This window comes from Ursus maritimus, unplaced genomic scaffold (genome assembly GCF_017311325.1).
Source record: "Ursus maritimus isolate PB19 unplaced genomic scaffold, ASM1731132v1 scaffold_7, whole genome shotgun sequence".
In the NCBI taxonomy this organism is placed as follows: Eukaryota; Metazoa; Chordata; class Mammalia; order Carnivora; family Ursidae; genus Ursus; species Ursus maritimus.
The window spans coordinates 82,688,169-82,715,664 of NW_024426885.1; the positions used below are offsets into that span (position 1 = coordinate 82,688,169).

At 39.0% G+C, this 27,496-nt stretch overlaps 1 protein-coding gene across 1 annotated transcript in view; it reads right to left on the reverse strand.

Annotated features, from left to right (window-relative positions):
- RYR2 (ryanodine receptor 2) overlaps positions 1 to 27,496 on the reverse strand; it is a 528,108-nt gene that overhangs the window by 136,937 nt on the left and 363,675 nt on the right. The window contains exons 54-63 of the mRNA XM_008689669.1: positions 25,910 to 25,988; positions 23,937 to 24,026; positions 22,903 to 23,040; positions 20,184 to 20,261; positions 18,455 to 18,530; positions 14,799 to 14,922; positions 14,210 to 14,325; positions 10,493 to 10,557; positions 7,736 to 7,857; positions 1,514 to 1,563 (exon numbers count right to left, since the gene is read on the reverse strand). Of these exons, the coding sequence (XP_008687891.1) occupies positions 1,514 to 1,563; positions 7,736 to 7,857; positions 10,493 to 10,557; positions 14,210 to 14,325; positions 14,799 to 14,922; positions 18,455 to 18,530; positions 20,184 to 20,261; positions 22,903 to 23,040; positions 23,937 to 24,026; positions 25,910 to 25,988 (938 nt within the window). The remainder of the gene's footprint in view (positions 1 to 1,513; positions 1,564 to 7,735; positions 7,858 to 10,492; positions 10,558 to 14,209; positions 14,326 to 14,798; positions 14,923 to 18,454; positions 18,531 to 20,183; positions 20,262 to 22,902; positions 23,041 to 23,936; positions 24,027 to 25,909; positions 25,989 to 27,496) is intronic.

Below are 27,496 nucleotides of genomic sequence, written 5' to 3' on the forward strand. Positions count from 1 at the left end.
ATATATATATATATATATATATATATATATATATGGAAAATTTCAACAAATGCTATCATTAAGCCATCTTCAAGATTTGTGTACTTTGTTCTATATATGGAATACCTTAAAAATGTTTTAAAGAAAATTATAGTAAAATATAACGTAGAAAACCAAGAATTTACAACAGGCAAGAAGTTAGAAACAGCACGAAAGAAAATATTACTATGCTCATTAGTAAGAATGCAAACACTGCACTTGAGAAATGGGGTCCCCGTCAGAATGATATATAATAAGACAAATGGAGGACACTTGAATCCACTGTTATTACAAGAAAGTTGAAGAGTATGTAACAATTCTGTCTGCACTATGTTCATAGAAATTTTTCTATGTTGAAGAGAAGTCAAACAAAGGTCAGTCAACTAGAAATTATCTTGAAGATAATCTGCCCATTGATTTGGGATAACGGAAACATTAATGCAAAAACTCAGGCAATTTAAATGAAATATAACTTTTAATTACTAACTTTAAGAGCACCAAATATTGGATCTAATAAAATTAGAAACCAAACAAAGCTTTAAGGAATTATATCCAGAAACTGTCATTTCTCAAAAAAGAGACTGTTTTAAAGAACTTAAAAATAATGCGTGTGTGTGTGTGTGTGTGTGTATTCCTTAGTTCATTCACTGTGGCTTTTAAAGAAATGACATAATCCTTAGTTCTTCCTGTAAATGGAATTGAACTTGTAACATCTGTATCCATACACTCAATGGTTCATGACTGAAATTACCCCAACACTGTCTCACAACCTAGAGTGCACAGGGCTGAAGTTTGCTTTTGAGGTTTTTAAAAGCAGATGCAGGAAATGAAAACACAAATTCCGCCAGCTGATCTCGAGTCCTACAGCCCCACAGCAAGGAGGATCTGTGGAAAGGGAGTGACCGCCCTGCACAGCTGTCCAAAAGCAGGTGCTCGGGTTTGTGGACTTCAGTTACATGAATTCCCAGACAAACAAAAATGGACTTGAAAAGTCCCTTTTGCCAAGTGAAGTCCTTGCCTCACTGTCTCTACTATGAGGCGCCCATGTTTGGAATGCAGTCAACATGCACATCTGTAGTCAAGAGCATTACAAAAAAATAAAATAATAAGTGCAGTTAGAATTTTTTGATTTATGACAGCTCATTCTGTAATCTATTAGAACTAGACAAACGAATTCGAGGGCCCCGTTCCGCTTCACCCCTCTGAAATAAGATATGGCAGAAGCTGCCAGTTGCATTCATGTTCTCTTTCATAATAAAACCTTTTGATTTTCAAATGTGCTTTGGACCAGCATGAAGAAGTTACAGTCTTCCATTTCAACGCGGATAACGCTACTTACAAACAACCTCGAGGACCTTATCTTGGCCTGCGACGACCATGCATGCAGCCATGCAAACATGCGTTCATGCAACATAGCAGCACACGACACGGTGCAAAACTGGCAAAGAAAACCAAGTGATGGCCATGCTCGTATTTGTTTCAAGGGTCTCCTTACCAAATAGTGAAATCCTATGCCTGACAAGAACTCCAAGTTTGCAGAATAGGCTGAAGACAAAAGAAAAACAAAAGGGGGAGGGAGGAGGAGGGAAGGTAGAAAAGACAGGGAGAAATTAAAATAAAATTTTAAAAAAAGAAGAAAAAAAAGAAAAATAAACAGCTGATATATGAGCAGGAAAAAAGCAACATGATGTCACGCAGAAAGAATCAATTCTCTGAGCAGAATGTGGAGTAAAGGTATTAAAGAAAGGATCTTTGAGTGCATATCTTTAACAAACATGGTTAAAAAAGCACATATTATAAGTAAAGAAACCAAAAAAAATTTGAAAGCAAAGCTAATTATAAAAGCCATCTATATGAACTCCATAAGAATATAACTACTCAAATACCACAAGGAAAACACTTAAATTTTATCTGTCCAAATATATCACTGGAATTCTAGAATTTTGTTATTGTTGTTATGGACAATATTTAAACCCAGAAGTATGGCGCATTGGGCATAAAATGTTACCTGAAGTTTCAGTATGTTTATCATTTGAACTTTCTTTTTTTCCAACCTTGACCACACCCCTTACACATATACCAAAGCATTCAGTGAATTTGAACACAGTGAAGGAGAGACAGAATTTGAACCACTGATAATCACTCAGAGAAAAATATTATAGATGGTATAACTTCAAGGGATCTTAATGCTAAGGCTTGAGTTGAGCTTGTTTCTTAACTCCTCCAGACCCACGTCCTAGGTCTCTGTGTCTTCCCTGGGGAATCAGTAGTGGGAGAGTCCAAGGAAGGGTGGCCTTCATTCAGCATTCAGAGTTCAGCATGATAGTGCCAGTGTGCACTGACTCTTACATCAGATCCCAGAACCTGGGCAAGACCTCCGACTGTCCTGGCTTGTCACCAGGCTGCAGTCTGGTAGGCTCCTTGCAAGTCTTCTCAGGAATACCCTTCACTCACTTCCCTGCTACACTGCCTTCTACTCATCCCACAGGATTCAGCACCGGACAAGTCCACTCCAACAAGCCTTTGCTAATACCCAGTGCTCCTTCACCACTCCCAGCCCAAGCTGAAAGTGTTCCCATGTCAACCTCTTCCAAGGGCCATTTGAAATCTCTATCATGATACCTATCCTCCCATATTCCAACTGATACTAGTTTCACATCTACCTACACACTCCTGAGCTCTTGGAGAACATGGGCTCTGCATAGCCGGAGCTTACCAAACAAAGCTCTAGCCTTGATGATCCATTTGTACAGTGCTACCCACACCCAGCTCGACTGTCCCAATAATGGTGACAGCTACATCCTGACGTTCCATTCTGTCTTGCGAAGCTCTCCCATGAACAGCAGTGTGCAGACATACACTTGTCAGGATTAGGGATACACGCTATGCCATGGGGGAAAAAATGGAGTCACGTGCTCATGGCAGGATGGGAGAAAGGAGACAGAAAATCGCCTTGGTGATACTGACCTTCTCAACAGGAAGTTTCGGCTACCATTTCTCATTTCAGTAACTATGCCAATAAGGTATGAATGAAAATTAATTATATAGGGCATTGTATAGCTTTTCCAAGAGAACATTCATCGACAAATATCTAAGTGAATTTGAGGTCTTGAGAAATCTAGCGGTTCCAAAAGTTTTGAACAATGATCTGTTCAAGTGGATATCGGAATTTAAAATGAGACATCAGCCTCCTGAGCTGCATTATTCATCTTTGTGCTTTATTATAAGGAGAAAAAGACAATAAACCAAAAGCAACTTTCTCCAGGTGCCCTCATCCCTGAGCCCTGTGCATGCTAACTCAACAAAGGTCTGTCTCCCTTTGAAGAGAGTGATGACTTTCAGAGTGGTATGCATTTTGGATCCCTAAATGTATAACGACCTATTTTAAGTGACCTCTTTTACCTCTTTACTGAGACTCACTAGGATCAGCATGAAACATTTGGAGATAATGTTGAATTGATGACACTAGGATCACATTTTAACCCAAGGCATCCAGACCTAGAACATTTTGCTGTGATGGAAAACAGAACTGTTCTGTATCCCATTCTCTCGGAGATTGAATGTCTGAGAGTCTGTCTGAGAAAAATGACTTCTTATAGTAGCAACTGCTTCTTAACTTTGGTTGCTCCTAATCAGTAGTCAATGTGCTACCAGAGGGGAATAAGGGTATGCAGAAAACCAAGTCCACCCAAAAGACAATTATATCTTTTTCCCCTCCTGTGCCATCCACTGGCAGAGTGTAGTTTCTATACAGACTAAAAGGTTTCACTACTGTAAGCTTTGGCCGATCGTCTCTCCAAAAATAGTTTCCACGATGCTGTTATGCCCTTTCTGTATATCCCATCATGACTAACACTCTTAAGAATTTCTAATGCATCTACACTTCCTTGGCTTTGATGCCTTGCTTTGTCGTTTTGCTTTTCACTTCATTGCTCTACTGAAATGCTCCCTAGATAGTCTCAATACCTGTCAATCAGCAAATCTAATAACACCTTTTCAACCTCTGTCCTGAAGAGCTCTCTAGGGTACTTGGCATCACCAACTATTTCAACCTCAGACACTCTGAATTCTGTTTTACAGCAATGTAGTTCCCGCTTCTCTCTAATTAATCATTCTCAGTGTTCTTCAAAAACCCACTTCTGAAAACCCTTCAGATGGAATAATTCTCCAAGTTTTGGTATTCAGATCTTTTTGCTTCCCTCTCCACTCCCTCCTCCCTCTGCTTTCAGAATTTGGAACATTATATGGATACAGACAATCTCCAAATATGTCATTTCTTGCTCTGGTCTCTCCACCAACACCAAACACTCCTTTCCAACTTTCTGCTGGACATCTCCAGCTGAATGACCTGCTAGTACTTACTTATACATCAATGATTCCCCAGCCAAATTTAACCCCTTCTTCTCAAAACCAGTTCTTCTGTCATTTCGTTTTGCTGTTGCCACCAATATTGTTCCAACCACTCAGCATCGAAACTCTAGTGCCATGTTGACCTCCTTCTTCCTACCTTCCACAGGACTCAATGCCGTGTCCTGTGATGTTCTCTCATCTGTGCTTCCCACATCCAGCCCCACTCTGCATGGGCATCTCCTCTATATTCCCGGTTCTTTATATGTTTCCATTACTCATCACAACTGATTAAGTGCTTAGCTGTGCATGTAAGCAGGTACTCAGCTGCACTGTTAAGTGCACTGGAGGTAGGAACCACATTGTCGTATGTGCGTGTTTATCCTCAAGCCCAGGACAGCATCTTGCCCATGGCAGGCACTCAGAAATACGTGCTAAATGAATCAGTGGGCAGAAACACCTCTTTGAGGAAGCAGTTCTGTCTCCACAGCCTGCACTGCTATCAAGGCCTCCTAGCAAGCTGACTCTTCTCCATTCCACTTTTGTTGCCAGGCTGCCCTCTATCCCAATGGCTTCCTAGGGCTAATGGATTAAGTAAAAAAGACCAAGTGTAAAAATTAAAAAGAAAAAACGAAGAAGAAGCCTTATTCTGGCAGTTACTATCAATTACAGTATTCCATAATGAATCGACATAACCCACATTGCCCCTAAATTACTACATTCTACACTCTCTATGTTGTCATTCACATGTAGAAAATAGTCCCCCTTCTGAATCCATGACTTACATGTTCTTTAAGATCAACTGTGAATTACCATGGATCTCCCATATCTCTAGCCCGTCCACACCCATCCAATGTGGTCTCACTTTACTCTGAACCCCACAGCACTGTGTGGCTTCTTTCTAGAGTCACACTTCTACTCACATACCCAGCTACTGCCAGGTACGCTCCCAGAGTGCAGAGGCCGCACCGTCCTCTTTGTCACAGACATGACCGTATAGTAAATGCTCAATGCATGATGTCTAGTGCCAAGAAGTACCTAAACATCCAAAGGAAACAACCGTTCTTAAAAGTGCAAGTGAACTTAGACCCACACAATGACTGCCACACACACTGTTAAATACAAATTAAAACGATCGCTCCGGTGTTCAACTTGTGTATGAGGGCATGACTGCTTATCCACAGGAGCAGGGCCAGTATTTTTTGTTGTATTTTAACTTTTTTTTTTTTTACCTATTTTATTCACTGAAGTAATACTTAACTGAAGTGGTAAGAAATCACACGTTCATAAATTTCAGTGACTCCATTTTAACATGTCAAACAAAATTTTTAGTTGGTTTTTGTTAGTGTGATGGTGATTTGGGTTGTTTTAAAACATATTTTTATGATTATAAAAGTAAGGTTTTCCATGTTCACTTTAAAAATATATAAAAGTAGTAAGAAGAATATATACAATACTACCCCTAAAGGAAACAACTATTAAAATCAAGTTTCTTCCCTACCAGTATTCTACTACACATACAAATTTAGGTTTTTAAAAAAATCTGGATCCATATGACTTAACTACGCATTTTATTTCTTAAATAATCATTGTCTTTAACTATTACATATTTGCATGCATAATTTTAATGACTGAACAGCATTTTGCATGTTCCATACTTTGTTATTACCTATAATTCATTTTTTCATTCTAGAATTTTTTTGAGGTTAAATTCTACCTATGTTTGGTGCACAGGTGCTGTGATGAAATTAAGCTACTTTTATTAATGTGTGTCTCAGTCCTATACATTGGAATTTTAGATGGTATTTATTTCTCTTTTGGAAATGGTAATGGGAAAAGTAAAATGTGCCAACCACCTTTCCAGGAGGTGAAGAAAAACTGAAGATGATATTATGGAAAACATTCTGGTGCAGTGTTTATGAAGAGGGGGTGTCTCAGGCCCCCAAACCAACATCAACGGAGGCTAGCACAGAACAGGGGAAATTAGTTACTTCTGAAGTCAGGGAACACTTCGAAGAATGAAACGTAATGGAGAAAAAACACAATACAGGAGAGGGGAAAGAACAGAATTTGCATAATTGTACTTGTATTTTTTCCTACATTCTCTGACTGTGCTGTCTCTTGGTTTACGTAATTGAGTGACGTCTACATCAACAACAACTCTGGGAACAAAGATACCGTTACAAAAGGCTACTCTGACCCAGGGGCCGGTGAGGAGACTTTGCAGTATGGGCTGCAGGGTGTTTAAAGGAAACTCGATGCCCTGGCATTTTCTAGCTGCTGAGACACTCCCAGTCCACTGGGGATGGTGAGCCTGTGAAATGCAGAGAGATGGGCCTCTCTCTCCTGGGGAAAGAGGAAAGAAGACCATGCCAAAGGGAAGGGGAGGTTCACATCTTAGAAAGTAGCCCTTCACTCCTTTTTTTCCGGTGGAAACAACAAAGTTTTTGGTGGAAACAGTGTGCCACCGGATGGATTCTCTGTTTCTTTAACCATAATGGGTTTGACCAACTTCACAGGAAGATTATTCGAAAAAGTTTGGGGCCATTTTTAATGCTGTTGCACTCTTACATCACATGACATCGCAGATCATTAAAGTCAAGTCCAAGGGAAGCTTGTATTCTGCTTTGTCCGGGCCACTCAGTTTTATAGAAAGCTTTTTTCGAACACCACCTAACAGCTAGCTATGGACTCCTGTACAATTCGATAATACAGAAATAGATCTGCTGAGTAATCGATTCTCACCAGTACTTAATTTTGGCAGAATTTTGAAAAATCAGACTTGAAATACCCAGCAGAATCCCAAATAAATCTACGAGGAATACTCGTGTTCAAACAGAAATGAGAAAGCATTACTAAGAGGCAGGCCTGAGTGTCAGGAGGGGAAACCTTCAGAAAGTACATATTTTTACATCATTTTCTTCCATGATTGGCCATTATTTTCAAACAAACATTGGAAAAGATAATTTCTGTAAATGGGATTTTGCCCTCCAGAAAAAATGCCTGTATTTTTCAAAATTTTGGCAAAAATAATAGATCTGGAGACATTTTAAAGGAAGTAATGTTAAAAGCACCATGTATCACAAATACTAATCCAGTGATGTGTCTACTTGTGGATTCTGTACTGGGTGCCTTATTCCTTCTATTCGGCATTATATTTAGCAGCAAAATAGAGGAAAACTCAACATTTAGAACACACGTATCAACTTGCAGAGAGCATCCTCCTCACGGTGTTTGATTCCAAAGGGCCCGGGGTCAGGGAAGCTGGGTGGGCACTCTGCGTGCTCCCATTACAAGGTCCCCAGCTGCTCTCTCTCCGATACAAATACACTTCAATCAACAACAGTCTTTATTTTCTGTAGCTGTTTACCTAGTCACCATTTCTTTCTCCTTGTTTGATGCATGTCCTCCAGAGCAGAGAGGTCTGCTTGCTGCAGATAAGAAGTATAAGCGATGGTTTTTGAAGTACTGGTCAATTAGAGGAAGCACAACCTGAAAGAAAGGGAAAGAGAACAGATCTACACGGTCGGCTGAGGCTCTGGAGCTGCGCGCTCCACGCACACCCAGCAGCTCCCCCAATACCCCTAGCCACGCCAGTCAGCACGACTTTAGAGCACACTTCTCTTAAATCTCACCCTGTCTCCGGTCCCTGTGCATGTGTAGGTATGCACGTGTGCAGACGTGAGACAGCACGTGATTAAGGGGAACGTACCCAATTTTCAACTGTTTGGAATTACTTTCAATATCTTTTCAAAATGAAATATTCTTAGTATTTTCATCTAATGTAGCTCAGTGCCGGATAGGTTCAAAAATAATAACTACCATCTATTGAGTCTCTACTATGTGTGAAGGTCACAGCTGACATACTGTCATTTCTTTTTCCTAGCAAGGACTCTGTATGGTAAGTATCATCACCCCTGTTTTATAGGGATTCAATGGAGGCACAGAAAGTGAGCGACTTACTCAAAGTCACGCTGCCACTTACCCACCTCCACAGTGTTCTTCCTACCTGGCCTCCCTCAAAGCCCACTTGCCATTCCTGTATGCTAACGCTGTTGTATGCTAATGCTGCTGTATACTAATGTTGCTGTATGCTAATGCTGCTGGCCTTTGGCGAATTCCTCCTCTTCACCCTGTGTGCTCCCACCACAAGGCTTTGCTTATGCCATTCCCTATGTCTGAAATGCTCTTCCCACGCCTCATAATCCATTCACTCCCCTCCTGCAGACCTCAGCTCAGTGACACTCCATCAGATAATCCTTCACTGATGTCCTTAACTAGATAAAATCCCCATATTTTCTGTTCTTATAGCATCATTTGCAAAAAAAGCAAAAACAAAAAACAAAACCAAACCCTTGATTTTGAATTAGTCTCTCTCCATAAGAGTCTATAAGATATGTAAGAACAATAGGCATTTCTGGATTTGTTTCCCATTACTGCCCTCTCCTGGCCTCTATGACCACTCTTTGCTCTGTTTTGTTTACCACAGGATCACCAGCACTTAGGACTTTGTAGGACCTACTAGATAAATATCTGTTAAGAAATAAATGAAAAAGGGGCGCCTGGGTGGCACAGCGGTTGAGCGTCTGCCTTCGGCTCAGGGCATGATCCCGGCGTTATGGGATCGAGCCCCACATCAGGCTCCTCTGCTATGAGCCTGCTTCTTCCTCTCCCACTCCCCCTGCTCGTGTTCCCTCTCTCGCTGGCTGTCTCTCTCTATGTCAAATAAATAAATAAAATCTTAAAAAAAAGAAATAAATGAAAAAAGTAATAATAACTGGCATTACTAGTATGTAGATTCAACTCTAACTACATTTTTTTCCTACAATGTGGTGTAGAATATTTATATATAACAGCAAAATACACATCTTTTGTGATCTTCCTAGAATGTTGTGGCACTGCTTGAACTTAGTGACTGGCACATAATAACTAATCAATAAATATGTGAATGGATGAATCACAGACTCAGAAGAAATTAAACCACATGAGGCACCTGCAAACCAAATCACTAGGGGTGCTGAATACATAGCGTGATACAAGAGTGTATTTTAATTAACTGTATGATTAGAGGCCATGAATACAGCATTTGTAATAATTGGCTATTAGGTGGATTCCAACCCAGAACAGATAACTAGCAATATGTAGCTCAACACAAACGAGAGACACTCGATACAGATTTTGTGCACCATATTGAGTGATCAGAAAAATCTCCCTTCCAGAAAGGGCACAATTCTGAAAACATGTCATAGAAGCTGAATATTAATCAATTGAAATAACATGCCATTTTGGAAATGATCTATAGTAACCACCAAACACAAGTACTTTGAAAGTAAATCGACAGAACGCATCAAGTCTTCCCAGGGGGCTATGCTGCAACAGGAAATCTTCCCAAGCGCATTCTGCGTCCACGAGAGTAACCCCGGGATGCAGTCTAAGAGTGGACAGAGACGAGGTGCACGGTATGCACTGCGTAAGGGAGTGAACCAATGTGGAGAACCTGCAACACGCTGTCTCCCTCCCTTACGGGCTGAGAGTCACGAATGTTCCAGGCAAAGAGCAGATTATCAATAAATTCTTATTAAATGGAACGAATGACAAAAATGGGTTTACTTGATATATACAGTGGATCCTCTCTGAGGATAAACTCCGCTTCCTCATCCGTAAAAGGCGGAGGACACAGGTCCCACAATAAAGATGATATAGTAAACCTTCTTATAATGTAAAACTTCTAAAATTTGTAATTTATAAATGAACAAATGCTTTTCCTCTGTATAGAAGAAAGGCTCATACATGTTTAAATCCTAACAACCATCAAATACTAAGAAGTAGATATTTTTCTTCTATGTCATTTGATAAAAGCCCCAAAAAGGGGAGCTTTGAATTAAACTTCATATAAACAGAAGTGATTTGAGAGTTATGGCAGAAGGAACAGTGCGTTACAGTATGACCAAGTATCCTGGCAGCAAATTTACCCCACATGATTTGCGCAGTTATTTCTGTGCCAGAGAATATTTACTTGTAGTAGAGCCACATTTGTAGACCCCTAGGCTCTGGAAAGAGGCAAAGGCCGACAGAGTATACTTTGTAAACATACTGTAGCAAAAACAAAATGGACTGTATACTGTACTTTAGCGAAGAACTTGATTTCTTGTTCGTAAGGGAAATGCTCTCCTTTGCTTCTACTCCCACCATCTGGAGATAAGAAGAGTTGTTAGGAACATGTCTGACTTCAAACATGACAAGCTATTCACCGAAAATGCAACATTTGAACACACTGCTCAATGTCCTATCCCGGTAAACTGAACATGGAAAGCCATCCAAAATATCAAGGTTAACTTCATTCAGCAGGATAATTTTTAAAAAGGATTTAAAAAAAATACTCCTATCAAGTGAAAAACGAAGGGAGGGAAACCAGAGGGGGAGACAAACCATGAGAGACTATGGACTCTGGGAAACAAACTGAGGGCTTCAGAGGGGAGGGGGGTAGGGGACTGGGCTAGGCCGGTGATGGGTAGTAAGGAGGGCACGTATTGCATGGAGCACTGGGGGTTCTAGGCAAATAATGAATCATGGAACTTTACATCAAAAACTAAGGATGTACTGTATGGTGACTAACATAATGTAATAAAAAAACAATTAAAAAATACCCAAATCAAAATCAAAAATTTTGATTACATGGGATTAAGAGCACACACACACTGGCGTAGCTTTATGATCTTGACATGCAGGGGACTACTGAAATAGAATAAAGTAAAAATCCCACTGTCTCCTTTCAGTCAGAAAGGAGCTCACCGGGGTGAGAACAGGGAGTATAAAGCAAGGATACAAAATTGGTGACATTTTAACCCCGGCCTCTAATAAAGATAGTTACTTCTTGCTGTGACTGAGACTTACAATATTAATGTACCAACTAAAAAGCTGCAGGAAACAAGCTTGGGCTGGGAGGGAGGATCCCCACAACATTGGATTGGAAAACTGACATGCTGCTCAGGAAGAAGGAGGTTCACTGATGTCACAAGACAATTTCCATAAGCAAAGCAAAGACACCCAAGTTTTCCCCAGGGTTTAGAAAATGATTTTGAGGTTAAGAACTGATTGACCTCATGCATTTGGCTGAGAAGTGGGCTTCTGCATCTGCTTCATGCATACAGAGGAGGCTTCCTGAATATGGAAGAGGTAGCAATAACTATAACAACCAAGACGATATGCAGAACACGCTGCAGAGCAAAAAACCATTCAGAATTGCATATAAAGTGTTAGTAAAATTTGTAAGCAGAGCTACCCTATTTTATAAGAATCAAACGGACTTTTGCTTGAAAAAGTTCTTTTGTAAACAGAAATTTCTAAAAGCAATTTGACATACATTTCATTAAATCTGAGACATGAGTTGGGGATAATTTTTAAGAAATTTAGGTAATATTTTGTAATATTAGAACAATGCTCTTGCCATGAATAAGTAAAAGAAAATCATGCCTTTTTTATACTCACAGATTTCATTTTTGTATCGCTTTTACATTCCATCTCTCTCAAGAATATTATGTAAAATGTCTTGATCTATTTAAAGGACTTTCTCAGATAAACTATGTCAAAACAGAGTTTTGCACATAGCTAAACATGCTAACATTTCAAGGAATTAAATAGGAAACATCTTTTCTTTTTACATTTTACATTTTAACAAAAATGCTTATGTGCAAAATGCTGATGGAGAGAAAATGATCTAGATGTAATACCAAAATCAGAAAAGGGCACATGCATATTCTTTCTATGGCCATTAGCCTCAGATGTGTTGCAAAGGCAGTAAATTTAAAGACAAAAGAAGGCATGATAGAAGTTTCACTTGCAGTGACAGTGAAAGATGGAAATTAAATTAAATGTAAACAATCCCAACTCTGCTCCTCTAACAGAGTTCTCAGTCACAGCCATCTGAAAAAGGGACATGTGACACTAGCCATGGTAAAAACCTTAATTTCTTGGGCTCTATATTGACCTAGCCTCACTCTCTCCCCAGCATTGGGATTAGAAGACTCTCTACCCCGTGGAAATAAAGAAATGCGCTAAGTGGGCGAATTCGCAGCCAGGTTCTCACCACTCCCTCTGCACTAACATTGGTTTATTCAGAAACTTGAATACAATGTGGATAAAACCCAAACACATTCACCCGTCAAATTTCTGTTTCTGTTATCCACGCCGGGTTAAAAAAGAAAGCGTTTTTCTTAATACCCTGATTTTGCTTTCCTTCTCTCTTGACAAAAAGAAGACTGAATTTCAGTTGCTATTCGTATCAGATACTTTTAATGTGCTTGAGGAATTTCAGTAGTTAGCTATATGCACAAAGCCTTCAAAAATTCACCATGGCTTCATCTTTTTAATCAAATTTTCTTAATTGAGACTAATTTGGTCACGTTTAAGGGTGACTCATAAATCATATTTTTTAAAAAATCATTGTATGAGCTACAGAGAGATTACATATTATAAATTAGTTTGCACAGCTGGCTTTTGTGAAAAAGATACTTAAGAAGACAAAGTACAGCACTTGGCTACAAATACAGAGCAGGTTGAGAGAGAAGGAGGTTCTTTAAGAGAACAATACTCAACTGGAAAATCTTTCATCACATTTAGGATACAGGAGACCAGGAACAAGAAAATAGCAGAGCTCGAATTTCTATGAGCTTTTATCTGACGTGCCAAAAACTAAGTCCTAAATCCTAAGAAAACAGTAGCAAAAAGAGCCCTTGATCAGGATGGGTTTGTGGAGGATGTATTTATTGCTAAGGGATCTAGGACTATGGGCCCTGGGGAGAAGTACTGAAAAGCAAAAAGAATGAGGATTAAAAAACAAAAATAACAACTAAAAAAAAAGCATGAAAAAGAAAATAAAAAGTTGATCACCAGAACACACTTGTTCTTTCAAAGGGGCAGATTCTATCTTAATCCTTAATCCTTCTATCTTAATATCAAGCAGTGGCTGGAAAGTGATTGACATGAAGCTCAGTAATTAAAAACTCGTATTTTAAGTCAATGGTGCTGAGGACAATCATGAAATAAGATATGAGATGAGGCTATCTTGAAAATATGTTCTGTTTTAAGTCTAAGATTTAAAACAAGGAATTCTTGAGGCACCTGGGTGGCTCGATCAGTTAAGTGTCTGCCTTCAGTTCAGGTCATGATCCCAGGGTCCTGGGATCGAGCCCCGCATCGGCTCTCTACTAAGCAGGGAGCCTGCTTCTCCCTCTCCCTCTGCCCACTCATGTTCCCTCTCTCTCTCTCTCAAATAAATAAATAAAATCTTTAAATAGATAAATAAAACAAGAAATTCTTTTCATACTTCAGTAGCATGGGGCCACGTGGAGAGGAGGTCTTCCATTTTATTTTAACAGGATAACAAAGTGTTTCTCATCGTAGTTACTCTAGTATACATGTGTATCCCTACAAAGGCTAAACTCAAGGCCGTCACATTGCCTAGAAAGTTTGGGGATCCACAGTTTCAGTTTTTTCAAGAGCTTGGCCATTAATCTCATAAGGAAGGATTTAACTGTATCTTAAATTCTGATGTCCATCCAATGTGCCTTTCAAAAATAAAGTCAATGCCAATAAACATTAGAAGGAGAAAAGAATGGTATGTTCGATTGTTTTTTTTAAGGTTTCTAAATTTACCCATCCCTAAGAACGTGTTTGCCTCCTGACTGTTAGACTCCATTTAGTAATAGGACGTGTAGACAGTGTTTATATCTCCAGGGAACAGACCAAAACCAGCCTGGCAGTCTGTGTTGTTCTAGACCCTGATGTTGTCCACGTGAGGAATAACAAACACGGGACTGTCAGGAATAGGACAATGGTGCCCTACCAAACTCCAGGATGTACTGATGGGCTTCATCCACATAGCGAATGAGTTGCTGAAGGAAGCTATAGGCAAATCGTTTCTCAATGGAAGGTGTGTCCAACTCCAGGTCCTTGAATCCTCTAGAGCAGCAAAAACGAAATATGGAAATCAGTTCCTACAAAGACTATTGGAAGGTACAATTCTGCTTAAAAAGTCTATATGGTAGATAAAAAAATGGAAGATGACCTAATGTCCTTGTAGCTAAAGGCAAAAGTGAGATTTAATTTATAAGGAATACTTTGCATCTGATGTAAAACTCTAGGGAATAACTCTATTATTATGCAAAAAAGGTCACCTTTAGAGAAACAGAGGGTCATTTTCTCCAAAAATTCTTGCTTAAAAGATGGACAGGATTTAATCTCAGTAGTGAAAGGAACCAATGAGGTGGCAAACAGCCAAGGGCGTTAATGTTTCTGACGTGGGTATTTTGAAGATCCTAACAGTAGCTCTAAGGTTTAAAGGGATCCCTGAACCATTGTCAGCACGAAATCTGACAGGGATATGTGGGCATTCAGTCTTATAACAAAACATGTAACGGTAGGTGTGCTTTTACCTGGACACCGCATAGCCATTGATCTGCAAGAACTTGAGGATGTCCTGTGCTTTCTCCCTATCCTTGGCTTTCTCTTTGGCTGTGAGCGTGTCATAGGGAACCAGCAGGGGATGGTTTCCACCTCCTAAGAGCATACCAAGACAAGAACATAGCATCGCAATTAGAAAATAATCAGAAATGTGATAGAGTGGCACGTGTAATCGGACCACACTACAGAACTTCTGGTATCTTCCTATTATACACAGAGTATATACAAGTCATACAAGGCTCTTGCCTCTCCAGTGCCTTTAATGTTCTAATTAATTTAGGAAATCCATTCAAAGAAAGACTGCATATGCCTTCTAAGAGGCAATTAAAATAAGGACACACAGGCATTTGTGATATCAACTGCCAATGACATCTGCAATCACAGGAGAAGGGAGAAGAAGCCATGTTCCCCTCACCATTCAAATGAACTCTGGGTGTGGAGTGTGTAAATACACACTAAGACACACACAGCGTGAGCTAGTGAAATTACAAGGCATGTTTCAAGGGATGGGCTTCATTTTCCAACCCTGAGAAAGAGGAAAAAAATGTCTTAAATATGGAATTTTTAGTACGCCTTCCAGATTAAAGAGCACATTAGAGTCACGTGTGCCACACAAACCGTACACTTCGCTGCTAGGTTAAAAATTAATCTCTCAAGTATCTAATCACAGTAGCATACATACTTGATGGATTAAAAATTTTGGCAAGCATCTAGGTTTCTAGTTTACCTATTTTAGTGAAAAATACAAAAGAGCATCCTTTTAGATTTAGAAAATATTGAGATTTTTAAAAAACTAAAAATGAAAAATGTGTTTATAAAATTACAGATTTTGTAAAAAATTGTGTAATATTTATAACAGTTTCAGAACACACCCCAGTAATTCCAGATGTAAAGATGTGGTGAGCAGTGTGCCCCGGATATAAAGTTTATAAAGCACGTATGGGAATATATTTTCGGTGGGATGCTGAAATTCCTTGAAACCAAGCTGCTAATGGGAATTTCAGAAAAAAAAATACTTCGAAACAAATATTTATTTGTGGGGACAACGTAGAGCCTGTTAGATCAGCATCCAATATGATGTCACCAGGAGCCACTAAGACAATCATAAACAATGTATTCGCCTGATGCATGAAAGAAGCAATCAAAAAGACAAAGGAGAAAACGCCATGTTTTCTGGAGTTTGCTTGGCCTGAGAGTGCCATCCACAGAAACGCGATCGCGCACTGAGCTTTCTCACCATTAGGTGACACTATACTATCATAAATGCAAAGGCACAGTCCGCAGCCACCAAGCCAACAAACACTAGGCACATTAAGGAGCCATCAGTCATTTTATAGTTCGGTATTAATAGTATCGGCTATAATGCAATCGTTGGAAGATAACAGAAACCAGCATTCTGTGAGCAGCAAGAAGGATACAGAATATGTTATTAAGCACACTGAGCAGATCTGACTTCTACCATAATCAAAGCTGTAACAGGATGTGTTATGAAAAAAAATTGTAAATCAAACATCTAATTTAATCATCCTGCAATCATCTCCTATTTTGAACTCCCCTATTGCATTTAGTCCTTTATTTCTAGAAAATTATATTAATTTGGCAACCACAGTGATTTCAGGTCAGATACCAATAGGTTACTGAAGGAAGGAGAGAGAAGGCAGGAGAGAAAATAAAGAGCCCAAGATGGGGTGGAAACTGAAATGTGCAGCTCCTGAATGGATTCTTTGAGGTGTCTAGGTGTGTGACAGATTGTAAATGACTGTTTCTAGCTGTCTCCTTGTTACCGATTTCCTATGCTTCCTCCTGCTGTTCCTTGCTCCGTCCCTCCCTTCCTCCCTTTCCTCCCTTCCACCCCCACACACGTGTGTGCGCACACCACAGGCACCAAGACACAGGGATGGTGACAGACATCTCCCACACGCCAACCCAGATCTCAGAAGAGAAGCAGAGTTATCAGACCACAAGTTGGTGTCAAAGTCCCCAGGGGAGAGAACAAATTTGAGAAAAGACACAAGTCGTTTCTCTCCTAAAGCTGTCCACAGCCTCTAGTTTATCTTCTTTCTAAGACTCGTCTCTCACCTTCGTTAGTCTCAACAACCAAAAACCAAGATCCAGTGCTGTATATTCCAACACCTTTCCTCCTGGTCTGCTGTTTTGGTCCTCAACCACTTGCTTTCTCCTTCAAAAGGAGACGGTTATGTGGAGTGAGAAGGATTAAAGGTTCTGAGGACTACCATCACCACCTCACCGTTTAGCCAGGCACAGCCAGGCTTGTCTCCCAACCACACGGTCTGAATCTGGACCAATAGAAGCTGCCTGCAGAGGTCTGAGTGTCTCACTTACAGGTGGCATGCGTTCAAGAAAACACTGCCTCTGGGACACCTAATGGCTGGCCCAGAAACTGACCAAGCCATAGTGACTGAAACCTACTTGGAAAAAAAGAGAACACATTTTTCTCATGTCATCTGCTCATGTGAAAAATAGGGATTTTGTTTAGTAGTCATGTGAATGATGCCTCTTCAAGAATTCCACTAAGCAAAACTCTATGCCACTATGACTAACCTAGCCATCCATCTGTCCGTCCGTCCATCCATCCATCCGTCCATCCATCCATCCATCCGTCAGCCAGCCAGCCAAACACTTGATCACTCATTTAACAAACATTCATGAAATGATTCTAGAAAAACAGGCCTAGCCCTAAGTTAATTTTTGCAATAGGCAATTTTGGTGTAAAGAATCCTCTCTGTTCATTTCCATGACCGACTCTAATTCATGCTACTCTGTTTCCTAGTGTTGGTGCCTGGTAGCACCCTGTAATATCACAGCTATACTTTTCACTCTAAGATACCCCAGCCCTTCAATACTATGTCCCATATATTTTTACCTATGCCAATAAATAAGAAATAGAGTTTCTTGATGCCTAGAACTGTAGAGTAAAAATTACAAAAGTAACAGAAGTTGTGGTCCTGACCTTGAGACAATTATATCCTCATTTGGGGAAAGAAGCCCATATAGGAAGTAATCAGAGAGGTGTGTGTGTACACGCATACACACACAAATATGTTTATAGACCAATATTGAAGAAATAACAATGAAAGAGATCATCAGTGTAGGATGCACTAAAGTGAAGAAATTATTTATGCAAATAAGTTAAGAAAAGATTTGAGAAACGACTAAAAATATTTAGTCTTTTTAAGTATTTAAGAAAAACAGCAGAAAAGAAAAGCAAAAGCATGTAAGAGACAAGAACATAATTGGACTGGACCAAGCAAGGGGGTGAGACCGGAGGTGGGAAGGGAAGACGGGAGAAAAATATTTAAGTTAGGGATAGAAGTCAGTGAGCAAGGTCTAAGTAAATCACGGAATACCTGAACATTAGGGCAAGAAACAGGTACCTACAAGCTAAAATGGGCAAGAGAGAGCCATTGGAATTCTGAGACATGAAGAAATGTACACTTGCAATCAGAGAATGATGGAATTTCCACCTGAAACTGTTACAGGCACATTTGAACCATTCTAAGAAAACAAAGGTATAATAAGCTCTCATTCTAAAAAGACTATTTTATGCATATCAGAGATTCACAGAATCACACTCTGTTTCTTAATCAGGATTTTCAGAAAATATTACCTTTGGATTCCAGTTCCATTTTCTTTTTCTTGGCCCAAATATTATGGTAGTTTTCAGCCATCATTTCTGCCATAGCCTGAAATGAATGAAATATTTAGCAAATAAGTTATAACTGAATGAGTAGAAATAGAGGACTTTGCTTGCCAATATGTAATATCATAACATACTTTAAATTAATAAATCATTGTGTGTCAGTGCTAAAATCCCTCTAAAAGATAATCGAACACAACTCTTATTTGGAATCTGAACCGCAGATAACCCTCACGGCCCATGACACTGCACAGTAGGAAATAGCAGAGGTGATCTGATGGGAACGATTCTTGTTCTTTGTAATGTTCAAGGATACAGGTTTTATTAATTCAATAAGAAAACTTCAAATGAGCTGTGAACTTTAATAAAAAATCTATTTACTTACAAGTTCTTATTGTAATCGGCAAAGCTTTAAAAGACAATCTAAACCCTATGAAACAACGAATGCAAAGAACCTAGAGGGACAGTCTAGATTCCATGGCCGCCCCAAACTTGGGGAGAGACCAGAGACCTTGGACAGGGCCACACTAACCTTTCTGTGGACTTGCGCTTCTTTTTTTGTTTTGTTTTTTTAATTTATTTATTTAAGAGAGAGAAAGAGAGCATGCATGTGCGTAGGGGGAGGGGCAGAGGGAAAGAATCCCAAGCAGACTCCCACTTGAGTGCGGAGCCCAACACAGGGCTCAATCTCACAACCATGAGACCTTGACCTGAGCTAAAATCAAAAGTCAGACATTCCACTGACTGAGCCACCCAGGTACGCCCTGTGGCCTTTTGCTTTCTGATAAGATTGCCTCTAAGATTCTCTCTTTCCCTTTTGATTTTCAAGTTCACTATCTCATTGTAAGACATCCGTCCCTACGGAGCAACGGGAACGACAGAGTCAAACAATTTAACATAATTAACATGACCTACTACACGGGGTTTGTCTTTACGTACTCATTTCTCTTGGAATAATACTAACAATGCCAGTATTGTTGTTTGATCAGTATATCGACCCGACAACTTCTGATCCAAGACAACACATTTTCTTTTACTCAAATCAGCCATTTCAAAGTATGTTCCTTAGGGACAAAGGAGAATAGATACAACTATGGATGGAGCAGACAGAATGCCTCCAGTTTCCCTGGATAAATGACTTAAAATACATCTTCTTTAATGAGTAACAGCTTACCCTCAAGCAGAGCATCACTAATTCCTGATTTATTCTCTTCTCATACACAACTACTTCATTATAATAGGATTTTTTAATGGACATTATCTTTTTTTTAAATTATCTTTGAGGAAAATATGTTATCTAGGAGAAACATCCTAGAAAAAGTTATATCAACTTTAAAAGCAATTAAAATGTTAAGGTCTATAATCTACAAGTTCCATAGACCCTTTCTATGATCACCCCATTCAAATAATTCATGCAGAAAAATATATGCAGGAAAGTACTACAGTATGCTTTTTAAAAATGAAATTTGCAGGATACTTTTTTTAAAAGATTTTATTTATTTATTTAATAGAGAGAACACAAGCAGGCAGAGTGGCAGACAGAAGGAGAGGCTCAAGGAGAGGGAGAAGCACACTCCCCGCTGAGCAAGGAGCCCGATGTGGAGCTCGATCCCAGGACCTGAGCCAAAGGCAGACGCTTCACTGACTGAGCCACCCAAGCACCTCTGCAGGATACTTTAAAAAAGTCTGTAATACTCACGTGCAGGTCTCTGGACAGTGTGACATTGCTCATGTCAATGGCTCGGGGGCTATAGCCATGCGCGGCATCTACAGAAACCTAGATGATTTATGTGAAAAAAATGAAGTCTAATTAAAAAAACCCAGTGGAGAGAGATTTAAAACAAACGTCAGAAATGCAGGAAAAATAAACTTCTGCACGTAATGTTCCATTAGATGAAACCGGCAAGCATCTCTACAAACTTCGTGCACAAACATATCTAGCAAATTAAATTATGTTTGGGTGTCTGATCATTTCAGTTATGACTGAATGATACATACCAACATCTCAGGGATTTGAGATCTCAATCCCGAAAGCTAATTATCAGAATCCAACAAATGGTGCAATGAATCCAAGATTCTGAAACATTACCTTCGTCAAATGATCACTCTATTGTTCAGTTTCTTACAGATTCAAATTGGCTGCAACAAAATTTACTCTTCCTTGTAGAAACAGTAATTAATCAAAGAGGGCAATATTTACAAATGTCTCAATGGGCTAAATGTTAAGATAAAATACAATCAACTCTTTAATTTTAAAAGTACATCATATAGTAATCAACAGTTAACAAAGTTATTCCAAATAACAACAAGACTTAATTTCTGACTTTTCGTAATTTCTGAATTTTGGCAGTTTAAAAATGAAACATATCTTCTCATCAACTGTAAGAAGATTTCTCATACTGTCCTGCATTCTTTTTTTCTTTTAAGATATATTTATTTGAGACATGGCAGGGGCGGGGGGAGGGCAGAGGGAGAGGGAGAAACAGGCTCCCCGCCGAGCAGGAAGCCCGATGTGGGGCTCAATCCCAGGACCCCAGGATCATGACCTGAGCAGAAGGCAGATGCTTAATGACTGAGCCACCCAGGCGACCCCTGGTTCATACCTTAAATCTCAAGTTCTATCCTGACGTATTTCATAATGTATTTGTATTTACATTACTATATTTCATATGTATATTCTCTTGTTAGACAGGGAAAAGCCAAAAAAATAAATAAATAAAAGGTACACTATAGCTCCCATCTGTGCTTTTAGAACAAAAGAGAGGCTAACGTTATGCTACCATTAGTAATGGGCTCATGGGTTATGCTCAACTTACTGGTCAGTTTTGACTAACCCCTGGCTTCTGAGCCTTCACCACTGCCTGTCACCACCTAATTGTGGAACATGTAAAAAAATCACATTTTTTTTCTCCTATAAATACTCCCTAAAAGGAAATTTGAGACTTAAAGAACATACGGGACTTACCAAAGGTCACAGAGCTACGGAGCTGAGCTGGCAGAATTCCAACTCAAGCTGTCTGACACTGGGACCACTTCCCTCTTGCTGTCACCTCTTACGCCCTCAACATACTAGAATATGTTTTTTCCCACCCTTCTACTCTCACTGCCCTCTCAAACATTACCAGTTTCCCAGTTGCTAGATTCAAAGGCCTCTTTCCAGCTGCCATCAAACCGGTCCTTCTAGATATGACACTAGGAACCCCTGCTCTCCGGCTCCTCATTTCATGAACGCCATCCTCCTGTCTCTCTGCTCAGCTTCTCCTGACCACATTTCCTCAGGCTCCCTCTGCGGCAACTCCTCTATCAACTCCCTGAAGATTGCCCACATTCCCTGGCTCATGGCCCCTTTCCTCCATCTTCAAAGCCAGCAAGGCGGTATCTCTCCTGGCCATCTTTCTGTAATCACATCTCCCTTGCCCAAAGCCAGAGAAGTTATTCCACTCCTAAGAACCCTTGAGATTATATTGGACCCACAGATAATTCACTATAATCTCCCCTGTCAAATAAAAAGATTTATTTGTTTATTTTAGGGAGAGAGTGTGAGCATGTGAGTTGGAAGAGGGAGAGAGGGAATCTCAAGCAGGCTCCCTGCTGAGTGCGGAGCCCAACGTGGGGCTCGATCCCATGGCCCTGAGACCACGTCCTGAGCGAAATCACAAGTCAGGTACTCAACCAACTGAGCCACCCAGGCACCCTACTGCCTCCACCCCCAATCTCAAGGTCTTTAACCTTGATCACACAGGCAAAAGCCCAAGTGAAGCAACATTTTCACAGATTCCAGCAACTGGGGATCATCTTTGGGAGCTGTATTCTGCCTAACACAGCAACTGTAATCAATTCTTGTTCTTTCCTTGTCATCTCTGAGTGCTGCTGTGTTCCCTACCTTACCTATTAACATTACCAGCCACCTGGCAGTCCAGCCTGGGTCCATGGCAGTTACCATTGATTACTCCTCTTCATCCATAATCATGTATCAGACAGTCACAAAATTCTGTCTTTTCTATTTCAAAAATATCTCCAGGATATATCCACTTCCCTCCATTTCCACTATCTTTGCTCTAATTCAGATATTTAACACTTCTGTTTTGTTTCATGGCATGTCTATGGTATCCTCCCAAGGAATCTGCCTTTCTGTGTTCAATCTCCCCCCTCTCTAATTCATTCCTCATTCTGTTGTCAGAACTGTATTTACAAAATGTTTGTTATTCTCTTGATTTTTCTGCTATACAGGAAAATTCTGTGGGCATGGACTGAGCCTTCCTTGTCTTAGTATTCCCCGAAGCACCAAGCCTTACTTCATCAACTTCATGATGATAAAATGATTCCTAATCTCACAGGTACTATGGCAAACGTATGTCTCAAAACTGATAAAAACCAGAATGAGGCATGAGCAGCGGATTCACCAGTGTGGTTCTTACCTGGCTTGTCTGAGAAATGCGACGAGTCCGGTTATAGAGTGCCATGCTGTCTCCCTCCCGCGTTCTCTCAATCCTCCAACCCCACGCCAGCATGGTTTTTAAAGACTCTTTGATAGGCCAGCGATAAATTTCTTTTTCCTAGTGACAAAAAGAAAGAGGAAAATAAGGGGGTGGGTATTATGAATCTGAATGAAAATAAAAAATGTGAAAGAGACTGCCTACACTTAAAGAAAAAGATTGGCATTGTTTATTTAAAAATGAAAAACTAAAGTAAAAGTTCTGAAAAGTGCAATGTGAGCTGAGATCTAGTTTGACTAAGACTGCTAAGAGGGATCTCAGCTTATTACTGTGTGGAGGTTAATTTCCTTTAGCTTCTGATACTTTAGATAGAAACTAAAAAGGAGCAACAGTGCCAGATTATATGATACATGGGCTTTTCCACCATCTGAATAAACAGACAAGAATAACTCTTCCTCCATAAACACCAAGCTACAAAGTCCTTTTCACCTCATTTGTCAAGATACTGATTGTCACCCCCAATGAAGTAAAATACAGGAAAACTTATAAATAACAATCATTGTAAATTACTTCATTATCCCTCATCAAGAAACTCTTAAGCATGATAAGAATATTTTCTAATGTCCTTAAAAATATTGGGGAGGAATACAAATTAAAAAGGGACAGAAAAATATTAAGGAGGGAACAACCAATTAAATATGGATAGAAAATGGGAATAGAGAAAAAAAAATGACAAGATAAAAGATAAAAAAAATGGGGCCTTTATTTTTTTTATTATTATTATGTTCAGTTAGCCAGCATGTAGAACATCATTAGTTTCTGATGTCATGTTCAACGATTCATTAATTGTGTATAACACCCAGGGCTCATCTCAACACATTTAAATAAAGGTGTTTTTTAAAGCATATACAAATAGTATATTTTAATAAGAAATTATATAATAAAGAAAAAAATTCAAAATAAATTAAAACTACAAAACCAAAAAAACCTGACAACAATAAAAAAAACAACCTCACCTTTTCAGATAATAGTTTATATGGCTTCATTAATGGTTGAACTTTAGACGAGTCTGAATATATTTCTCCATAAATCCATCCATTTGCCAACTTAAAAAAAAATCATCAAAATTATTTTACATGGATTAGTTTTTGAGTGTAGGTGTGCATGTGTTTAAGTGTATTTGGTAAAAATAAATCTAAAATAAACCAAGACATTGATTAAGGTTTGAATTTGACCCAGCATAAGTCAATATAAAGATTTCCATCCTAACCAAGATTATTTTTGAGTAATCACTGAGAGCTATTCTTTTCATCCAAAGATTAAACACACCCAGTCTACCTCAAACAGATCCAGGTCTGTGATTGTGTCATAAGCACTCCCCCCCTCCCCGCCAGGAGCAGACTATGGGGTGCATGGCCCCCATGATACCGATTCTGCCCCATTTTTGGACCCTCCTCCTGAGATGCTCTTTTTATTACTTTTTCTAAATATTTTTTTGAAATGCTCGTTTTAAACAGGAAACCTGGACTATTCTGCTTTATGTGGAAGATTCTCTGAATAATGCTGCCTGTTTTGTCCTCTCCAGTATTCAGTGATCTCTCAACACGTTTGTTCCACATTATCTTGCCCATGTACATATCCTGTACCCATCACCATTTCCCTATCTCCTCTCATGTCTGCCTCTGGAATGTGAGTAACTAGACTGAATTTGCTCAGGACAGCCTTCCTGGACATTTCCTCTCCATCACCACCAGCTCAGCACCCAACAGAGTCTTTATATGAAACAGAACATAACTCATACTGACTCACTTCATAAGTAAATTACTGAACAAAGAGCCACATACTTATCAAGCAAAAAAGAGGGTTTCTTAGGAGAAGGAGACCAATTGGTTAAGGCAAGAACTGAAACTGAATAGAAAGTCTAGCCGGATGATACGGAGCGGCTCTACAGACACCTCACAACCCGTCATGTTTCATTGTCATGTCGCCAACAGCACACGCTTATCTTAGATTCCCGTCTCCTCCTCAGCTCCATTTCTCTGACAAACCTTCACAAACATCATCTCTCAAATTTAACCAGGCTCAACGTAGTGTGACTATTCAGCCACAAGCTTTCTTTTAGAGAATTTCATGGTGGGTAGGACATGTGTTACTTATCTCATTTGCTTGCACTCCTTTTTTAACAACACAAACATGTCATCTTGCCATGTGATTTATTCTTAGAGACCTGCCGATCTACGTGGTAATAAAACACACAACGGAGGAGTAGAAGGTGTAAACACTCAATTCCAATGAACAATTTTCAAGGTTTTATCTAATATAAAATTATATATAAAGTCAAAGTTTCTTTAAAAGATTTTTGACCTGGAGTCACCTTTTCAGATAATAGTTTATATGGTTTCATTAATGGTTGAACTTTAGATGAGTCTGAATATATTTCTCCAAAAATCCATCCATTTGCCATAATTACTACTTGTACTTATGATTATTACTTTATACTCTCATAAATAATGTGCTAAAAACTGTATTTATGACTTCATTAATAGAATTTTTATTCCTAAAACTGTGCTGCTTATGAGCAAATACTTTTTTTTTTTAAAGATTTTATTTATTTATTTGAGAAAGACAGACTGGGGGAAGGGACAGAGGGAGAGAATCCTCAAGCAGACTCCCCACTGAGGCAGACTTGGGGCTTGATCCCACAACCCTGAGATCCTAAGCTGAGACCACACCAAGAGCCTGTTGCTTGATTAACTGAGCCACCCAGGCGCCCCTTTATGAACAAATATCCTTATTCATATGTGTATTACACATGTGTTACTGGCAGAACTAACTACTATATCAGCAAATCGTAACTGAATGTTCTTTCCTAATCTAGATGAAGCTTTCACTTTAAAGTGGAAAGTTGTCATGGTCAGAAATATTTGACCAGTGACCCATCATTAGGTACATTCAGTACTGAGTTAGAACATGATACTCTGACTTTTACCTTGTCCATTGACCACTTGTCATGAGAATGTTCCGCATATTTGTTAATGAAGTATTCCAACTTCTCAGGAATTGTGATACTATGAGAAAAATAAAGGAAAAAAAGCTTGATTTTTATAGGATTTACAGGAAATCATACCAATAATTTACTCACAGCTTATGATTGCATAAATCCCATTCAATGCACAAGTGTTAAAAAATCATCTTAACAAGGTATTACTTTTCCATAGTGTAGGAACAAAGTTAAACTCAAGCCATAATATTCTATCTGTTCATCTTATATTAATTCATACATTATTATGGCTCAACATAAGTTATATTTGATAAAAATTATATATAATATAAATAAAAATAATTAAAATGTATTCAAAGATAAGGACAATAGATTATACCAAAAAAATTTTTAAACCTGAATCAAGATATGGTTAGACTCAATGAGCTTAAAGACATACTTCTCTTCCATATTCACTCTTTGAAGTTATTCTCCCTTTTTGACTTAAGTCTCATCTGCAACAACTATAAGTGGATAAAAAATGGCTGAAATCTGGTTACATTTTTTAAATGTACTAAAATTTTAAGTTAATGTCATACAACTAATGATGTGTTAATGATTTTAAATTTTGTGGTCCACATACAACATTCTAATTGTTGTTAATATGGATTATAGTGAAAAGTAACCTACTCATGCTTTGTGACCTTAACACTTATTTCTTATTCCTTTCATATTTAATCGATATTTGATCTCTTGAATAGATGTTGAGTTCATGCAAGTGATGACCAAGTCTGATGGTAAATATGGGACTTGGGAATATTAAATATATTGATGAATGGAAAATTAAATAGACACACATATATATATATAATTCCATTCATTCACACACATAACTTATTAACACAATTAACACTGAGAACTGAATTCTAAATAAAACCTAGCATAATGAGATGGGTCACTGTTCTTTTTCAACAATATTATCAGTCAGTGATTGAACTATAGGACACAGACATACTTAAGAAACAATATGTAAAAATCACAAAGATGTAGAAATGATTGACATCACTGAGTAAACCTAATCTGGTAAGAATTCCCCAAAGGGGCAAGCCTCGGTAAATGAAGACACATGCCCAACAGTTGTTAATTAATTAGATTGTTAATCAACACTGAGACCATGACGTGTTCTGATGTTATTTTAAAATCCTGGATTATATTGTACATTAGCAAACCACAAACTTACCCATGTAGGAACTGAACATGTGATATTCTGATTTACTTACATTGGAAGAGATACAAAGGATCAATCACATAAGCCAAATACTGGGGGGTAGAGTCTTTTCTCACAGGACTGTCATCAAATACCAAACATGCAAATGTAAGGCATTATCCAACTAATGGCATACCACTCGGGTTGAAAGTTTGATCTGTTATGGAAGCTAAACCAGCCGGGGGCCGCCCAGAAGCCTAAAAGTTGAACTTCCAAGCAAATTCAGATGCTGTGGATGGTGGCTACCAAGTGACTACCTTGCTAACCACTGATCGTGCGGAAGTCACCATGGAATCGACAAGATAATGTAGCATGAAGAGTCAGCTTTC